Source organism: Cavia porcellus, unplaced genomic scaffold (genome assembly GCF_034190915.1).
Source record: "Cavia porcellus strain 051 isolate PalLab524CR breed Dunkin Hartley unplaced genomic scaffold, mCavPor4.1 scaffold_8, whole genome shotgun sequence".
In the NCBI taxonomy this organism is placed as follows: domain Eukaryota; kingdom Metazoa; phylum Chordata; class Mammalia; order Rodentia; family Caviidae; genus Cavia; species Cavia porcellus.
In genome coordinates, this window is record NW_026947491.1 from 76,923,270 (window position 1) to 76,943,091 (window position 19,822).

General features: G+C 33.8%; 1 protein-coding gene across 27 annotated transcripts in view; it reads right to left on the reverse strand.

The window, feature by feature from the left end:
• Mgat4c (MGAT4 family member C) overlaps positions 1–19,822 on the reverse strand; it is a 698,044-nt gene that overhangs the window by 33,501 nt on the left and 644,721 nt on the right. Inside the window, exon 1 of one of the 27 annotated variants that reach the window (XM_063255253.1) lies at positions 4,269–4,639. The exons of the other annotated variants lie outside the window; for them this stretch is intronic. Coding sequence (XP_063111323.1) covers positions 4,269–4,304 — 36 coding nt within the window. The 5' untranslated portion in view covers positions 4,305–4,639. Of the gene's footprint in view, positions 1–4,268; positions 4,640–19,822 lie in introns of those variants that run through there. 27 annotated transcript variants of the gene reach the window in all.

Consider the following 19,822-nt stretch of genomic DNA (forward strand, 5'->3'; position numbering starts at 1 on the left):
GGAAAAAAAAATTTTAAGGATGAGCTTTCATAATTAATTTTAAGGTTTTGGAATTGACTTTTCAGTTAGCCTTTAAAATAATAAATAATTCCTCAGTGTAGACAGCAGTGATATTCCATGACCAAATTTAAGATGGTATGAAAAGTACTTGCATGGGGCACTTCTAATCAATCACTGATAAGAGGCAAGGAATTCAGTGATTTTATTTAGGATGCTTTGAATAGTTGTGGAACACTAAGATTGGAATCATGCATAATTTTTCAAATGCTACTGGATAAAGGGGTGAAAGAAAAGAATGAGCTCAAGGGATTTAAATTTCCTGATTCAAGTTGGTGGAATAGTTTAAGCTTTTCTAAATATCCCTTAAGAGAAATCTTTGCTCTATAGCCCTAGTTTCAAAGCGAAACACAAGCTGTCATTGCAGCATTGCCTTAATCACACTGGGAGTTGACCTATTGGCCTTGCAGGATGTGTACTGGTCAGATTAGAGCACTGGTTGGAACAGAAAGTGGTCAGTTAGTGGATATCGGGACACTAATGATGCTGGAAACAATCAGCCTTGATACAGTCTGATGAGTCTTTTGCTAACAAAGTGACTGGTTCAGCCAGACGGTAGGAGCCGCAGTGGTATAAGCCTTGCCAAACCTGTCAAAGGAGGTTAACACTGCACTGCCTGAGAAAATAATAATGGCTTCCCTGAAGGCAGTTTTCAAGGAATACAGTTTCTGATTCACTTTAGGACCTCGTTCTACCACCTATCTTTGCTTTTAAAGCAGAAACTAGATTCAAGTGCCAGAAGGGCCCTAAAGGTGAGGTAGAAAGTGTGACCCTGAAGAAAGTAAGGGTTCTACACTCCAAAAGAACTCTTCAGTTTTTCAATTATACATGAAGTAATCCAAGGACATGCATGGGGCACTGGATAGTAAGGATGCTGGATAATGACTGAAGAAAGACAACATCACATCATGTCAATTGTACGTTATCAATATGTTGCCTAAGGAGAGATTCCACATTCGCTGTCACTAAAAGACAAAAGGGCTGCTTACTGGCTAACTGACACATGGATCAGAAAGGGAGCAGTCCGAGTGAGTAGGGGATGGCTGATTTTCTCTGATTTACTACAGAAGAGTGTATCCAAAACTCAGGGTGATAAGAACGCCAAATTGAATTTGCCATATAAAGCTTACTCTCCCACATTGGAAGTTTCCAAAAGGCATATCTTTAATCAATACTTTGAAAAACAGATTGGCAAGGACAGCATTCTTGAAGAATTTCATATTTTCTCTTTTTAGGTCATAATTTATAGGGAAAACTGTAGTCGTCCAATTAGAAATCTTAAATGAGATAGGGGGTACTGGGTTACTAGGGTGACAAGGGCCAAGTGCTGGCACTCAACCACCAAATACAGGGTGGGTGCAGTTGTAGAATGTATTATAGAGAACAGAAATAAAATAAAGCAATCAGTATAGTCACACTCAAACATGTGTCACTGTGTAATCATGACTTTTCTAGAAACTAAATAGATAAGAAACATATCAAAGTTTTGCTTCATCTTTATAAACAGAAAACCAGGTCAAATGAAAATAAATCTAATACTAAGCATAAAAGCTTAGAAATATGACCTGCAATCAACTACCAGACCAGAGCCAGTTCATAAAACTCAGAGTCCTTTAAATGAAGGGAAGGCTGTGTCCTTGTGAGGAAATGCCACAGAATACCACCTAAAATACACACTATTCATTGCCTCCTCCACTTTTCCCAAAGGGCACATGGCCTTCTACCAAAGTTACTGTACACTGAGGCAGAGGAAACAGCCAGATTTTTCAGGGACATCTAAATACTGCGTCTAATTTGATTGTGAAGTTCACTCCATGTCACTGAGGATGGCTGTGGTGCTTTTCAGGGCAGCACTGGTCTTTATTTTGAGTGTGACTTCTCCATTCCAATGTAGACCCCTCAACCTACCAGCCCAGTTTCTTCACCTGACTGGAAAAGACTTTCTAGCTTCCACCACTGACCTTTGAGCTTTCTCAACACAATTCCATAAAAGAGACTGGTATGAGTCGTTTTCATGGGCTGTAGACCTGCAGTTAGACTTGTGGGAGGCGCTGTCATTGGCTCTAGGTTTTCAACTGGACTCATATAAACATTTGCTGTGGAATCTAGGCCCTTGGCTGAATATTCTGGGTCTTTAGTACTGTGGACAATTTTCCTGCAATTTCTTGTGTTTTACTCTGGTTAACCATCATAAAACAGTGTTATAAATTCTGTTCCCTGATTCTAATTGTTCTCTGCACAACCCCTGACTACAACACTGACATTAATTCTAAGAGAATCAAACCATCACTGTGGCCAATCAATCAGAGTAGGCTGTTAATGAGGTTTGAGGTCAAGTCTACCTCTGTCTAGCTTTTTCTGTGAAATCTAGCCCCTGTAGAATACTTGTTTCTTCCTTTTTTTTTTTTTTGTACTGGGGATCAAACTCATGACCTCATGCTTGGCAGACAGGCACTTATGCCACTGAGCTATATCCCCAGCACCCACTGTGGAATATCAAAATGCTTCACTTATAGAGATCACCATTTGGAGTTCCTTTCCTTCTCCTGAGAAGTTCTAGGCAGTAAGCTGTAATCCTCAAGGCATTGCTTCTCTTTTATTCTTTTATCAGAAATAGTTACCTTGTTCTGCTCGTTTTCCAATGTCTGAAAACTTGTTTCAAATATCCTACTTCCCTTTCCCAAACACATGCAAGTTGGCACCTCTGGCTCAGTAAAATAGATTTGGGAGTCCGGAAGAGTCACATTCTCCTTGGAAGATCCAGGAGATGAATGTTCACGAATATAAAGTATTTCAGTCAGGGGTCAACTATAAAATCATTTCAAACAATTTTATATGATATAATACCAAGCAATTTTTATGAAAAATAAATTATCTTATTCTGTGCTTCCTTTCATTAAGAATGTTAAATATGAATATATGGGCAAATATATTCATATATAAGACATCTAAAGATGCATGTGTTTACCGAAATTTTTAAATTATAGTGTGACAGTGATTACTATACAATTATACTCATCATTATGCATCCAAGGAGTGATTAATATTGAAATTTTAAAAATACAATAAAAGACACATTGCTATTTAATCCCCTCTCAATATACTCCCACTCACTTCAAACACACGTATTCCGTTATTTTGCCACTTTCTGAAGTAATTCTGGAAGTCCTGTTTCTTGATTCTCCAACTCCTGATCAAAAAAGTAAGTGCTCAAATACAGCAAACGCTGCTCCAAGGGAAAAGCAGGCTCCTAAAACATTATGGTGGGTCCTCGTGGCCCTTATTTGTCAGGTCTCACACCCTGTGTAAACCCAGATTTGAAATAACCAAGACAGGTAAATATTTTGATTTGATTGAGATATTTAGGCTGTCACAACAGTGCAATTAAAAGACACTCATAAAAGAGAGTTCCAGAATTGTTTTGGAAACCGGATAAAAGGCTGTTGTCAAAGTTAGGGGGACTATTTTGAGGAGGATTAATATCAGTGAGTCTTATAATAATTTTAACATTAAATATTCACCCTACTTTTTTTTTTTTTTTTTTGGTCTTTTTTTTTTTTTTTTTTTTTTTTTTAATCGGTACCAGGGATCGAACTCGCAACTGCCTGCTTGCAAGGCAGGCATTTATGCCGCTGAGCCAGCCCCCGCCCTACTATTTTTATCAGACCTTGTATGTGAACAGAACTTGTGCACTGACAATAAACAAGTAAAGTGTGAGCTAGCGCTATTCTTTCTTGCCATTCATTACTGTTCCTATGTGAACTGTGCATACAAGGTTTGCAAACCTCCACCAACATTTTCAACAAATTATTTACTTTGTCAGTGCTGTAAATAATGCGCTCTCACTTTTTAAACTTTTATTTGCTTTTCATCTTTCTTTCTCTGTTTTTTTTTTTTTTTTTTTTTTTTTTGGGGGGGGGGGGTGGTCAGGACCCGAAACAGCACTATGATCACTTTTTAAACAGATTTCGCCCCGAGAGTTCCAGGTAGGAATCTTGGCTGAATGCAGTCCCAGTTTTAGAATAATGACTGTGTGTCTATGCAACTTCCTCGTGGAACACCCAAACACGGCGTCTCTAAAACTGATTATTTTCCCATCCAGTTTGCATCTGCTTCCAGATTCTCGTACTGGTAAGCTAGATTTTCTAAACAAATCAAATCACTCTCCAGGATATGTGTCCCCTGCTAAGCCATCTGTCTCTCCCTCTTACCTGCCACCACCTCTTGCACTGACATCTCGGTTCCATAATCAAAGGGAAAGGTTTCAACTTGGGCAGCAGCTACAGGCACGGATGACATTCCTTACATACTCACTTGCAGCGTTTCTTTCTGAAGTATCATCTCCTGTGCTAGAAAAGGAAGTTTTGGGGGCGGTAACCCTAAGCTGAAAAGTGGGAAACAGCAGCATGGGGGGATGTAACTGGCCCCTGAGCCCAGGGCTGCTGGTGCACAGGGCGAGCAGGTAAAACGTAACAATCCGCAGCGTCGTGTCCTGGGGTTTCCATCCAGAAGGGCGGAGGCTGCTGCTCACAATTCATAGGCAGATGCTCGCCGACCATGCACTGAGCCCGCGCAGGAGGGCTTTATTAAAAAAAAAAAAAAAAAAAAAAAAAATATATATATATATATATATATATATATATATATATAAACTACGATGAAAGTAGTTTTATAGTTGGTAATACTATTTCTATTTTAAAAAAAAGTAAGAAAACAGACTGAAACAGATAAAAAGAAAAAAAAAATTCAAGGATCTCTAATGGCAAAGGCCAAAATGGGCTCTAAAAACACAGCCTTCGTGGTCCCCACTCCTACATGTGTTGAATCAGCAGGACACTGGGGAGAACCAGGGACCAGCGCTGTGACCCTCCATCTCCCTTCTGCACTGAGTGGAAGGCAGACTACTAGATCATCTGAGTGATGATACTGATCTTTAAAGGTCAAGACTTTATCTAAAGCCATCCAGAGGGAAGAAGCACACAGCACTGGGAGGGAGCCCACAGTGAGACCTGGATTGCTGAGATAGAGGCTCTAGCTCTTGCAGTAAATGAAGGATGCAATGCAAAATCTTTGGTTTTATCCAGAGTTTCAAGACAGCAACCTAGAAGATGTGAGTTGCCATCTCCAGTGGCTTTTGCTTGATTTTAAATGATTTCTCCTAGGTTCTTCTTATGTAGAGTCCTACATTTTTATTAATACAGAGCAAGTGACTCTAATCAAAGACTACAAACAAAGTAACTTCATACCACTATGGTTTTGAAAAGCTGACCATCTTTGTGTTTTGGATACACTGAGTGTGAGGAGCAGTAGGCACAGTTATCACAATAGTGTGCTACATCGTTTCCTCATCCATTTACCCCTTAAACTACTTTAACCTCTAATGGAGTACCCGTGAAATGAGTGGCAATCTTCCTAACAACCTTAATAAAATAGCCAATGTATTAAATGTGCTTGAAGGATGCACAGACAGAGAAAGAAATAAAAAGATGAAAGGAAGTGGATTGAACACAACTTAAAAATAATTACCCTTTTGGGAAAAGGATCCAAAATATTTGATGAGTTGACATTCACAGAACTTCTAAAGGCAGCATATACTGTCAAGTGGAACAATTTTGTTTAAAAGAAACCTACACTCCTACGATTTTTTGGAACTTCTCTCTTGTAAGACACATGTTCCTGAGTCCTAGTGTTGTCATGGGGTTGCAATCACCTGCCCGTGAGAATTTCAGAACCACAATATTTTCAAATAACTAAGGTTGAGCCATAGAATAAGATATCCTGCCAGGAATTAGATTTGTTAAGCAAAAGCTCTGGTTGAGGCTGGACTCTAGATTTGCAAACTAACATTACTTAGAGATCTGAGAGTTCCAAGGGAATTGCATTATCATCATCCTTGGGCCTGGGATCTGCTAGGAAGCACAGCAGGCGCACGAGAGAGCTATTGTGGAGCTTTGTTTGTGACTCAACAGAAAGCACTGCCAACAGGCTACCTTTGTACGTAAAACTAAGTCACATGCAAGGTAAAGCAAATCTGTGTGGTAGCTCTGAACTCCCTATCTGGGGTTAGGGAATTTAAGAATCAGCTGCTTAAATATACATGAAACTAAGAAAGGTACTTTCAGTGCTACATAGTTTATTTTACTTATCAAATACCTGCCTGCAAATTGTTCTGTGGGCAGCATGTTCTTTCTAACAATTCTTTCCCTTTTAGATCAGCTTCATTCTGCACATCAGTTTGAGAAAATAGCTATTCACATTCACCTCGTGTTGTAATTTCTATGGATTTTCTCTTTTATTCTCATTCTCTTTTAAAAATTGGTATTTAAGTAAAATGTTCCCTTATTACTGCATCTCTATCTGAATTCCCATTTCAATAAGAAGTTATTTTTCATGTTTTTTGAACTCATACCAATTTACTATGCTTTTTGTAGTTTCCTTAATACTTGTATTTCTCAATATCGGTGTCTCTATGATATTTTATTTGAACTCTGAGTTCTTTAAATGTAGAACAATTAACAAGAAACTTTATTTTTTTACCGTATCTAGTAGATTTTTTTTAAAAAAATAAAAGTTAGTAGACACTGCTACCTTGGTTTCAGGGTTTTTCTGTGTGTATGTTTGCATTTCAGAAAGCTGGGATTGGAGTTGTAGATAAAATACCAAATCACAAAGACTTTCATTTCTTTCTTATAGCACAGCATTCTTAGAAACTTGTTTAAGAATTTTGCAGTCATAAGTCAGACCTATTCTAATCTTTGGGCTAATTTCAAAAATTCAAATGATCATTTCAAATTTAACTTCATCCACTAGCAGAATCTCATAGATTCCTTTTATCTCTTCATAGTTTATTTAAACTAGAAGTGGGATAGTACCACTTGTTAGTTTTATTATGCAGCAGACTGAAATATTTTATAACTGCTATAAATCAGAATCTTGAAAGATTCTTATGTAATTCAAGAGAAAAATTGAATGTTAATATTGTGAATAGTTGAAATAGCAATATGAAGTTATGCACAACTATTTCAAAGAAAAAGACATTATAGTAGTTACTGTTAATTACAGGTTGTCTTGTGGTGTAGTACTGTGCTGCTTACATTGTTCTCTTCTGATCTTCTTTGTTCTGATCTCTTTTGTCTTAATCTCTTTAAACTAAATATGAATTAAAAAAAGAAATACCAGTAGCAAAATTGGGTAATCATTTTATGTAGGACGGGTGTCAGGTATATAATCCTACAATCCAATCCAGATATGGTACCAAATTTTAGCAGGCACACAATTTGAGGGCAGATAATGCTTGAATTCACTGAGTCATCCTATCTCTTTTACATCATATAAATGCATACAAATACAGAAATATTCTTTCTGTGATTGAACACTGTCTATTATTTACCTCCTCATTATTCATGGAAGCAGTTAAATATTAGTTGTACAAATTTTATTGCATTTTTCCTTGGAAAGATACTGTGTAGGAGTTTGTGTTCTAATTTACATCAACATAAGAAAAGAGCTCATTTATGTAAAAACTGATGGTGATATGAGCTGACAAGTGAATTATTACACCAGGGAGCTGTTTGCTGAGTGTGCATATGTGTGTGCCTATTTTCACACCTCTTTGTGTTTCCAGAATTTTTTCTAGGCTGTATCCTCAAAATTAGCAAATACTAATTTGGTAATTTTATATTAAGTTTTATTCGGTAGTAAACTTAATTTAATATTGAGTTTCCTTCATCTAATTATTCAAGATAAACATTTTCCCAAAAAGAATTATTCTAAGTATATGGGAAAATGTAAATCAAATTCCTTGGCATCTAAGTCAATGTGGCTACCTTAATTACTCCAAAAGCACTAGCCTGCCACATGTATTTTACTTAAGTCTATATTAAAACTAAAAGAAAGCAAAAAAAAAAAAAAAAAAAAAAAAAAAAAAAAAAAGCTGCATACCTCAAATTCTATGAGCTTGTGTCTAACACTTAACCTCATGTCAGGGGGAGCAGGAGAGAAATGCTGCGGTTAAATGTTCATCTGTTTGACGTGTGCCACTATGTGTATCTGAGTTGCTTGGCTTGCTGTTTTCACTGCTTGCCCGGTTTGTTTTCTACTTTTCTTTGTGGAAGGCTGAACATAACCTAAGGGTTATTCAATACACTCTGATGAAAAGAAAGGATGTTGCTGACATGGCAAAACTTCTGAAAGGTTTCACAAAATATGATTATCATTGTATTTTTTACAAGTCTTAGCTATTGATAGGAGCAAATATAATTGTTTTTCCATTTTTATAGTGTGCTTTTTGAAGCCCCCAAGTGTGCTGTCCATTTCTAGAAATAAATAATAGTGAAGCTAAAAATTATAGAAGCTAGACTGTTCCATAGAGTCGATGGTGATCCTAGCAAGGTTTATTTTTTGATTTATATTTAGCTTCAACATAGATAGAAAATTTGTACCAGAGGTAGACTGGAGGTTTCCTTGTCACTGAGCATAAAAAGAGTAAAATGTTGACATGATGACTGGGAAGAAACAGTATCATTTTTCAATGTGGACACTAACAAAAGAGATGTTATGTATTATTTACTAACTCCTTTTTCACAATATTTTAGCCTAGTAGGTATCTGGCTTCTATCAGGGAGCTGAAAATGGGCCTGACTGGAACAAAGCCATAGTAGCAAATACTGAACTATGTTAGCAAAATGCATACATTAACTTACATTGTAGCAGGAAAGGGTGCTTTAAGTTGAGTCCAGAATGGAACATGATAATAGATAATAATAGATATCCATTTCAAAGTGATATAATCTACTTGTTATTAAACCCTGTGCAAAACTCATGAGATATATAAGAATATCTTTACATTTGTCTGTTTTCTGTTGCTACAACAAAACACCTAAAGCTGAATGTTTATAAAGAAAAGATTTTTTTAAATTCACAATTTTAGTGGCTGGAATTTTAAGATCAGGGGATGCTATCTATTTTGCCTCCCTCCTAGTGGAAGCATCATAATGATAAGACTGTATGCACACACATGTGGTGATGCTATGTGGCCAGTCAGGAAGTCAAAGATGAATTCAGAGCTCAAGCTTGCTCTTTTATAGTGATTCACACTAGAAAATCATAACTTACATACTCTACAAAACCAGCGCTCATTTCTCTTCAGGTTGATACTTGTAATAACATAAATACATGACACTAAGCCTCATCTGCAGGTTTTAACACCTCTACAACATATTGCAGAACAAGCTTCCAAAACATGCATCCTAGGGCAACAAAGTATAGACAAACCATAGCAATATTTATGGTTATTCTATCTTTATAAATAAGAAACTGAAGTTCAGATGGTTTTGGAGATGTGCCAGCATTTACTGTAAAGCAAATATGCTCCTGAAGTCACAGATAGCAGTTGGACTTGGGTTGAGTTGAGTTGAGTTGAGTTGAGCTGAGTTGAGCTGAGTTTTTAGTTTAGTTTAGTTTTTCTAGTTTGAAAGCTTTAACCCAGTATCTCATACTTACTATGTAAATGTTCTGGCCCTGTGAGCTACATCTTCAGACAAGCAGGTAGGTTTTAAACATGGGTTTTCTTTCAAATCTGTAATTTGTTCTGTATAATCTATACAATGATTATCCAAGAATATTACTTAAATTGTTCTGACCTTTTATGTATTCTTTTATCTTAATCCTTTTTTAAAAATTATGTGCTCCCAATTCAATTTCAATTTTGATGAAGGTGGTGATATTGAAGAACATCAGTACACACCTATTTATATCATTGGTTTGAAGAGATTAATTCACATAATGGTTGTTTCTCCCCAAAGGGGTTACAGAAACTTCCATGCACAATGTCCGATATATTTTAAAACACGATAATGCATTGTCTGAATAATATTGCCACACATTTCTGTATAAACAGGTCAGGTTAACAACAATTCTGCATTACCAAATACCAAATCTAAGTAGAAAAAATTCAATTTCAGTAAATTTCTATATTTAAAAAATATGTTTAGTGAGAAAAGTATTTGCTTTTCTTCTTTAAGTAAACACTGGTTTTCTTAAACTTGGTGTGAAATTCTGTGAAAAATAGCCCTCTCTAATTAATCCATTATCATTTATTTATTATACATTCAATTCAAATATATGTTGAGTCTGTAGTAGAAACCAGATACCTGTGCTAGGCACAATAACTACAGTTTCATATCCAGTTCAACTAAAACTGAAAACAATATATAGCGGAAATAAAACAAATATGACACATGGTCAGAAATGGTTGCTTTCTTTGGTGTTTTTAAAGATTTTCCTCAACAAAATTTGATATAGTAACATTTATATAGTACAACAATCAAGACAAAACAACATCAAACTTCAGATTTCTGTATAATTTCATCAAAAGTGAACATAATAAGAAATTACCTTGGACTTTTAACTCTCAAAAGTTCTCTACTTTTCAGAATCAAAATAATGCATGGTCTGGGGGAAAAAAGACATGGCTTTTTCATTTATTAAAAAATTAATAATTTTAGTCACATCATTTTGGAGATGAATGAAAAGCTTGAATGAAGAGAACAAGATAAAAAATATGATTGCAATTCTTCCTTAGTTTTTACTCCAAATGCAAAAGAACAAAACAAAACAAAAATACTTGAAAATTTTGTGTAATATTGATTTTTTAGATGATTAGTGAAAACTTTGTATTAAATATTTTAAATACTTTGTAACATAGATTTTTTTGGAAACAACAAATATCTCAATAAAACTGTATCCGAGATTTATGTAGAATATATTTTAGACTGTTTACTGCCACTTAAAGCATTAACTATATTTATGCCATTTATAAATTTGACAGTACTGGTTGTATTACATAAATGGTTTGAAGTTTACAAGAATAATTGCCAAAAAAATTAGTATTTCTTTATTCAAGTCAGAAGAAGTTGAGTTGGGTATTTCTGTGTCAAGAAACTTGAAAAATGAGGGTTTGTTGTTGTTGTTGTTGTTCTATTTTTTTAAAAAAATACCTTTAATAAAAACATTCATGTGTATCAATAAAGTACTCACATATTATCTTCTACCTGACATCTCAGTGTTCTTCATTGTTCATTATGATTAAATATATAAATCATAACTATATTAAAATGCAAAAAGATAAAAAGATTAAAGAATTACAAAGAGATTCTAGTTGTGGTAGTATTTGTTTAATGCAATTATAGATTTTTTTTGTTTTGTTTTCGTCTTTATGCTCTTTCACATGTCCTATTTTTTAAAAATGTACATAAACCAGGCATGGTGGTATGGAGTGCAATTCCAGCACTTAGAAGCCTGAGGCAGGAGAATGGATCATGGTGTGTTTGAGATCAGTCTGAGCTACAAAGTGATTTCAAAGCCAACCTGAACTGTATAGTGAGACCCTGTCTCAAAATGACAAAAAAGAGAGAACTATATATCATAAAGCACGAATGAGAAATAACTTCACATTGACTAGAGATCATAATTCAAATACAAAAAAGAAAAAAAATCTCATAAACTATCCTCTTCACTTCTGGAAATATTCAATCATTTCCATAATTAACTGGTTAAATGAGAAGCCATAATCATGTGTAGTCTCAAAATATTTATAGAGATGAAATAATTTGCATTTCTAAAATGTATTTCAATGACTTGCTTTGCTCAAACTATCAGAAATCCTACATATTTCTAACATAATTTTTTTAACTTCTCAAACTCAAGCTTATCATTAAGCTTAACTCTATTAAGAGATGTATGCCAATCCTGACTCATTTGGTTCATCATCAGTGAGAAACAGAATCAAGGCTTCATCCTTTCCTCTGAGCTATAGCTTGCTTAAGTAGGTTACTAAGTGATTTTTAGTAAAGAAATAAATGCCTCTTAAAATTGATATATTAATCAGATTTATTATAGTTCCTTAAAAACAATTTTAGCAATGTTTCAGTCTCTTACTCCTCCATGGTATGAATTACTTTATTGATTAGGAAGTTATGGTCTGAGGGCATAATGAAAATCTGGAACGAAGAACTCATTTTAAAAATAATATTTTCCACAATGAAAACCAATTTTCCTACATTCATTTTGTAATCTATTTCACATTATTTCCCACATGTAACCAACATATCCCTGATTCATGACAGTTAGATAATCAGATAGAATGAAAGTATTGTATAAAGTGCATCGCTCCAAGGGTAACTTTTAGTGGTCTTATCGTACAACATTTACATTACTATTTCAGTAGCTAAAAGTACCATTAGAAAATTAAACAGTTTCGTAGATACATTGAGTGCTGAGAATTCACAGAACAAAATTTTCAAATGATGTTTCAATAATTATATAATGTATGAGAAAAACAATTTACTAATAAAAGCTATGAAGAAGCAATAAAATTCCAAATTATATGCAAACATATGAAGGCAATATGTTATGGGACTTTCTACCACATTATCTATTTGAATCCTCCAAAGACTGTATAAGTCATATTTTCACGTCTATTTCTTATTAAGGAGAAATACAGAATTGGATTTGGCTATGTTGAGATTTGCAAAGGCAGCTCTTGCCAGTACTTCAAACCAAAATTCTTGGGCACTAAAAAAAAAATTAGAGAATTAGATGGATGTAGGACAGAATATTACTCTTGTCAATGTGCTGTTTTCCTCTCTATCTCAGTCTTGAAAAAGAAAAACTCATACGCAGGCCAAGGAGCACAGTTCCTGGAAAGCAGGGGAGGGGACACTGGGTGAGATGTCCTGCTCTGTCTAATTCCACTGAGTCCCTCTCAGCAGAGCTTGCTTCCCTGAGAGGGGCCCATCTCGCCCCACCTGGTTAGGACGCTCTCAGCAACCGCGGGCGGCACATTAAGCAAGGTATTTTGAAAAGGTTCAAGGATATGGATATTCTAGGGTGTCCATTTTAAGCATCATTTAAAAATTTTTTATATATCTTATAAACTTCCTCTTGTCTAGCGCCACAGGTTCAAACCACATTGGAATACTGGAGACTGCCAGGACATTTGCTGGTCCTCTGCTTGTCACCCTAATGCTCTGTCCCTCACCCGTGACCTCTGTCACAGATGGAGCATGGAGAGTGCAGTCCTGTGTGATTCTGTGACCAAGTATTTTGCTTTTTAGTTGTTCTTCCAAATACCAAGTATTTGGAAATGAGAGAAAAAATTTAAATTCTTACCCATGGTTGATGATGCAATTTAATCAATAAAAATTTAAGTATCAAATAAAGTTTCCCAAGTGTTTCATAAATTTGGGATTCTAAGGCTACATTTCACTTGAAGGCTTTGTTTTTGCGCATTATTCTACATTATGTCTCTTTAAAGAGGGAAACTAACTCATTGACAACAGAATGTCCGTGCTTTGGCTTCCTGAAACAGTCTTTCCATGTGGATATGGAAGAATATTCCTTATAACACTACAGCTCCAGGAGACAGTTCTGAGGGCATAGTTATGTCACTACTCCTGGACTCTGCTAATATAAGAATAGGAAAAAATACTGAAATACCTTAGATGCATTTATAAAAGACTGAGATAGAAAATAGGAAATTTTAAAATTTCATTTTGAATTTATGTCAAGGGAAAAATTATGTAAATGTAAAAGTGGATGTATCCTCCTCTTCTATTCCTGTAGTTCATATAACACAGGGCCATTTTTTCTACAGTTCAATATTTCAGGAAATTTTGAACACATATGCATGCACACGCAGAGACACACACATATATATATAATATTTTAATCTGAGTAAAAATTATACATACAATTTGAATATATACCTTGTTGTCTTAGTTTGAGTATCATTCCACATCAACTCTAATATATATACTCTGTGCTATATTATAAACTGATGTAGATGAATATATATTCAGTTAAACCTGTCTCTAAATGTGCATATAATTTTGTTTCAAATGTATCTTTTATAAAATGCTATAATAATCTTTTAATACACAGTTATATATAATATTTTCATATAGCCCTACTAGTGAAATTGTTGGGTCAGTGTATGATAAAACTGCCCACTCTCTTTAATCTTGTAATAAATCTTTGTGCATTGAATGTACCGTAATTATAAGTGGTTCAAAGTTTATTGTCAGCGTCTTAAATAGATCTTCCTCCCAGTAAGTTTAAGCAGATTTGAGTTATTGTTGTTGACACTCTAGTTAAATAAGCTTTCTTAGCTCTTCCAATCTGTGTGTTTATAATTCCTACAGCGTTCAGAAGCATTACTAGGAAGGTCTTTGCTAATTAAAATAGGAAAGGCCAGGCACTTGTGTATGGTGCTATTTACCAAGGAGAAGGTAGAGTTTATAAGAAATATGCATGTTTCACATTGTAATCAATTATAGAGAAATTATATTTTTAAATAATAATAATAATAAATCATCTCACCTCCCAAACTGAAGATTCATCTTTATAAATAGAAAAGGAAAGGGCTTCTGGGGGACCTGTGAACAATATGTTCATGGGCATTTTCCTGGCTACTCACTTTTCTAATAAGTATTTTTTAAAAGCCCTTCCTGTAATTCATGTATTATGAAAGAGAGTGGTCAGTGGCCTGGTGACTAACTTGAAATATGGAAGTATAGTATATTATTTATTGAAATTATAAATTCTTACAGTTTTCAACAATTGCACTGAATTTGATTTTTAAAGTTATTCAAAGTTTTAAAAATCACTAGTTCCTCATTTATACCTTATTGTCTATTTTAATATCAAATGCCTATTTAGGACAAATCTTACAGTATTTTTTTTTCCTTTCTGGCTCAGATGACAGAAGGGAAAATTTTATTTCAAAATATACAAGTTTTTCCATGAAATTCCTATGGTGAAGTGCATTAGTAGAGAATAGAAGGCATTTCACATACACACTTTATTTATTTATTTATTTATTTATTTATCTATCTATTTGCACAGGAAATTGTACTCAGGACCTTGTGCTTGTTAGGTAAACACTGGGCTATATCCTTGGCACTACACATATACTAATTAATCCTTCTGTATAATTAGGATTTGTTGTCCAGTTAAAATGTTTCTATTAGTGGGAAATTATCTATTTAAATATTAGTCAGACTTCTGAATTTGTGGGGATACATGTGATGCAAACTATGTTAAAACAGAATTTAATATTTCCTTATCCATTAGTCAGTTCAGAATCTTTCATGCCTCATGGATGTCATTATGTATGTTACTATAACTTTTCAGAGACCTGAATAATTCTAAAATTCATTTAATACAGCTGATTCTTCTTTTCAATGACAGTGATCAATTGTAATAGACTTTCTCACTTTTTTAAGAAAATCATTATGAATGTGCAGTAGTCATCATAAATATAATGCTTTATTGATACTTATAACTTACAACTAGCATAACAAAATTTGTATATCATTTACTTAATAAATGTGATTTTTCCAATAATCAATAGATTTTTAACTGATGAGTTTATTATTTGAGAACAAAGACATTCTTTAATTAGAATTTGAGAAACCTCTACTACAATATCAAGAAAGACATTTCTAAATATAAGACACTGTTTTGTTATTCTATTTCCTACGTCATGTGTAAAAATGTGAAGCAGATTCTGATCCTGGTACTTGTAGATTCTGCAGTTTGAAATAGGATTATTTTATCACAACCAAAGCTTTCAGAAAACAAGAAGGAAAAAAATCCATAATGTAACTGAAAATAACCAAAGATCACTACATATTTTGAGTCATCTACATTTTTCACTCCACATACAATAATAGTGACATTTTTGTTTCATTATTCAAGCTGTAGTCCCAAGAACTAGTTAGTCAATTTTCTAATGATTGATCACAGTACTTAACATTGTGATAATCGTATGACTGAAATTTACAGAAGACTTTGAAAAATGTCTAATGAAAGAAAGATGCACAACGCTCGATGCTTTTTAATGGACAATAGTGTGAACTTCATACACAGGTGATTTCCGTTATTGCATCCAATCAGCTGTGTGGAGATTTTAGTACGTACCAAGCTCCATATGAATAGTTTGTACACTAGGTGTATTCTAATCCTCACAACTGACTTGTTATAGGAGTAAGCATTATCACTGAAATTTTACACATATGTGAACAAAGTGATTGAGATTAAGTTATTTCTTTAAAGTTATACAAATTGTGATAGAGGTAGGATTTGAAGTAGGAAGCTTATTTGAGAGCCCATAATCCTAATTAGAATGGTTTTCCTTTTTTGAATTTGAGGTAAAATTATTAATAGATTAGTCTCTAGATATGTCTGGGGGAATCTCTCTTATAAAAGCCATGACAATTGATTAGAAATTGAAGAAGCATTTTACATGTGATCATGCCTTTCTAAACAATATTTTATGAGTGAAAAGTGAGGAAAATAAGGTATGTTAATTATGGAAAGTTGATCAGCCTTTATTTAATAATTTTGGTATAAAAATAAAGTTGAAACAATTAAAAACAATCAGTTCTAAGAGCAATTTGGAGTTTCATTTAGAACAAAATAAAAGCACTGAAAACCAGTTTGAACAATGCAAAGCTTTATGCAATCCTTATTTTTCACATTCTTTTTTCATTTATTTCTCATAATTTTTGTTTCTATGTTCATGTATAAGCCGTGAGTTAAAATAGGAATATAATATTTCCTAGCAAGAAGCATAACCTCTCATTGGTCAGCATTTAAATTTTAATTAAATATCAACTCATACTCTTTTTAATAATTATGTTTAGCAGAGATATAATTGGAAAGGAAGGACAATTAATACTACTTCTGCCCAAGGGAAACTGTAAAACTAACATTAGTTAACCAACACATGTTCACTGCTTGCATCTGCGAAGTGATATAGTCAAACAGTAATAACGGGAGGCTAATGGAATTCATCAAGATATTCTTGCAAGCTGGTCATTGAACTAGAAGTAGAATATTCTGTTAATGTACATATGCTGTTTTCCACAATAAAACTCTTTAACATATGTTCTGTATGCACCAACATTCTACTGGTGGTTGGAGATAAACACTCAAGAAACCCAGACAAAAATATATTCTTCTATATCATACTCCACAACTGAGAGATACCAGTTTCCAGACACCAACATCTCTAACTGACGTATGTACAAACATATGTACATCAGCATGTCCTAAACCAAATTCATAATCTGTCCTAAATTCTGCTTCTGTTTATTCTTCTATCAGATTTCTTAGTTTTTTCGGTAACCAGTCCCTATACTGATTCCGGCATTAGAAATGTTAGTATCACTTTCTACTCATGATACTCACCATTTTACAAGCCAGTAATTCAATTCTATTTTGTTAACAAATGTTTGCTAAAACAATACATTCATTGTTGCTTTTCAAAATAATTTAAAAATAACAATCAATATTCTTGAAGTCTCATCATTTACCAAATCCTTGGTCAAATGTATTATAATTCCTGAAAACAATTCTAGTATAAGCTGGAGCATTCAGGTTGGTCAAACTCAGAAGCCGGTATTCTGGACTGCTATAATTTTTTTTTCTCAAAAATTGGATCACTTACAGCAACAGAGTTAAGTGCCATAGCAAACTCCTCATTCCTGCATTTTAACCTTCTTGTTTGTTATTAGCACTATCTTTATAAAGATCTGATTTATTATCATTTCATCCACCAATGTGAAACCTTTTTATCTAGTTTCCGTCTAGCTTCTTATCATCCTGTATTAGGTGTGTTACACTTTGGTTCTTGCCTACATTTTTAGTCTAGTTTGCAGGATTCCATTTCAAGGATCAATACTGTAATTCCAAAGTCCTATTAACTCCTTGAAATATGCCTTTCGTTTTACCAAGAACTTTTGTTCTCATTGTTTTCTGCATCTCAAACTTCTTCCTTCTTGACTGATTAACTCTCATTCACCTTTAAAGATTCATCTCATTCCATTCATAGCATTTCATTTCTGCATCTGCTTTAGAGAGATAATTTAGGAGCCAGTAGATCGAAATTTGCATCTTGAATTTTCTACTGACTTGTCTGTATAATTTTAAGAATAGTCTTAATTCCCAGCTCTTTAATTTTAAAATTGCAATATTAATAACTGACATTGTGGGTTATTTATTTGATTGAATTAGATAAAGTAACTAGAGCTTGCTAGACACAATCAAATGAAACCGGTTTAATTCCTTACCATGATTTAAGCTGATTAAATTGTTTCCTTTTGGTTGATATTTTGATTTCAAAATGTATACATTAATATTCCAAATTTAGCCACATACAGATAATTAACAAATCTTTTAATAAAGTTAGTACAAATCTGTTACAATCTTATATAATAAAAGTGTGCTATGCGTTCTTAGCCTCCATGTAATTTGTGTACATTATATTTTAATTACTCTCTATCAGAGCCAGAAAGTTAGATAATTCTGTACTTACCTAAGCTTTCAACTTCTTTTACTTCCACAGTACCACCATTCTGTTTACTGAATATTAGAGTCAATCAGTTAAATAGAAAGACTCGATTGCAATGGTTTTGGAATTTGCCACAGTTTAAATGTGGCAATGTCAATACCTTACGTAAATGTCAATACCTGGCCTAAGAAGATAGAGCTGAAAAGTAATGTGAGCCTTGGAAAGGGAAGAAAAGTAAATTTACCACCAATTCAAGTATCAGAGTGGATCCTCTGTCGTTGATGAAAATGGCAATAATGGAAAGATTTCCATTACAGTGAAGACTTTGGTGTGGTTTGTAATCCAGCTATTCAAATACACACTAACTTCTTTTCAACTACTTCAGTAGAGATCTGGCCTGATAAACCACTGGATTAGATTTTAAATCTTTTAACAATGTGAGAATATATATTTTCCCTTCGGCTTCTAGTAATAATTTACTGTTGTAAAACTTATCAGGAGACTGGATCTCAAAAGAAAAATACAAGAGAGAATCTTTTTAAATATTTCTTAAGAGTGATAAATCAATTAATTATTAGTATTATTATTTTCTCTTGCAAGAAGAGAGTCACTTGCCTAAAACAACTATGCATGATAGTAATAATGGTCCTTTTGTGATACCAATTCAGGAAATTTATAGGATAGCTGTATGGCAATTAGAGTACTGCCTGGAATTGTCTATTTATTTATTTATGAGTTTGTTTAACTCTCATTAACATTAAAAAGAACCGTAAAGGTATAATGATTGTGGAACTGAGCATGTGTAGAATTTAATTTTAATTGCATAAAAGTGTATTTGTAGAAACAGAGCAGAAACAGTCATTTAATGATAATCACCAAGTTTCTTAAATGCAAGAAGCAGTGGATTTGGGCAAATGTTAGTTGTGCTTTGTAAGATAAGCACATTGAAAATTCAGTGAAAACATATATCAAATTTATTTTCTTTTCTGAAGATGTTGTACATATCAATGACTTGGAAGCAAAGGAAAACAGAACGTGGCAAAAGTGTAAGTCATGTGCTCTTTCCAAGAAAAGATAAAGACTGATCAGAGATTAGAATAGTTTTTCCAGCTTCTTACAACCATTAGGTAATAACATGATAAAAATTTGTATTTAGACTTATACATTTTAAAATGTCACGTCACCTGATGAAAAGAAAACGTTTTTGTGAGCAGTTCTTGTAACTCTGTATCAGTAGTATAATACTCAATTTGAATTTAGTTTGTTGCTTGAGAAAGACTATGGTGCATGATGGGAATCTGTGTTTTGTGAAGGACATATGGGAGGCATCATGTAGTATGTCTTAATATTAGTAAGTGTGACTACCACTGCAGATTTTACTACAGAGTCTAGCACACGTAGCATAAACAA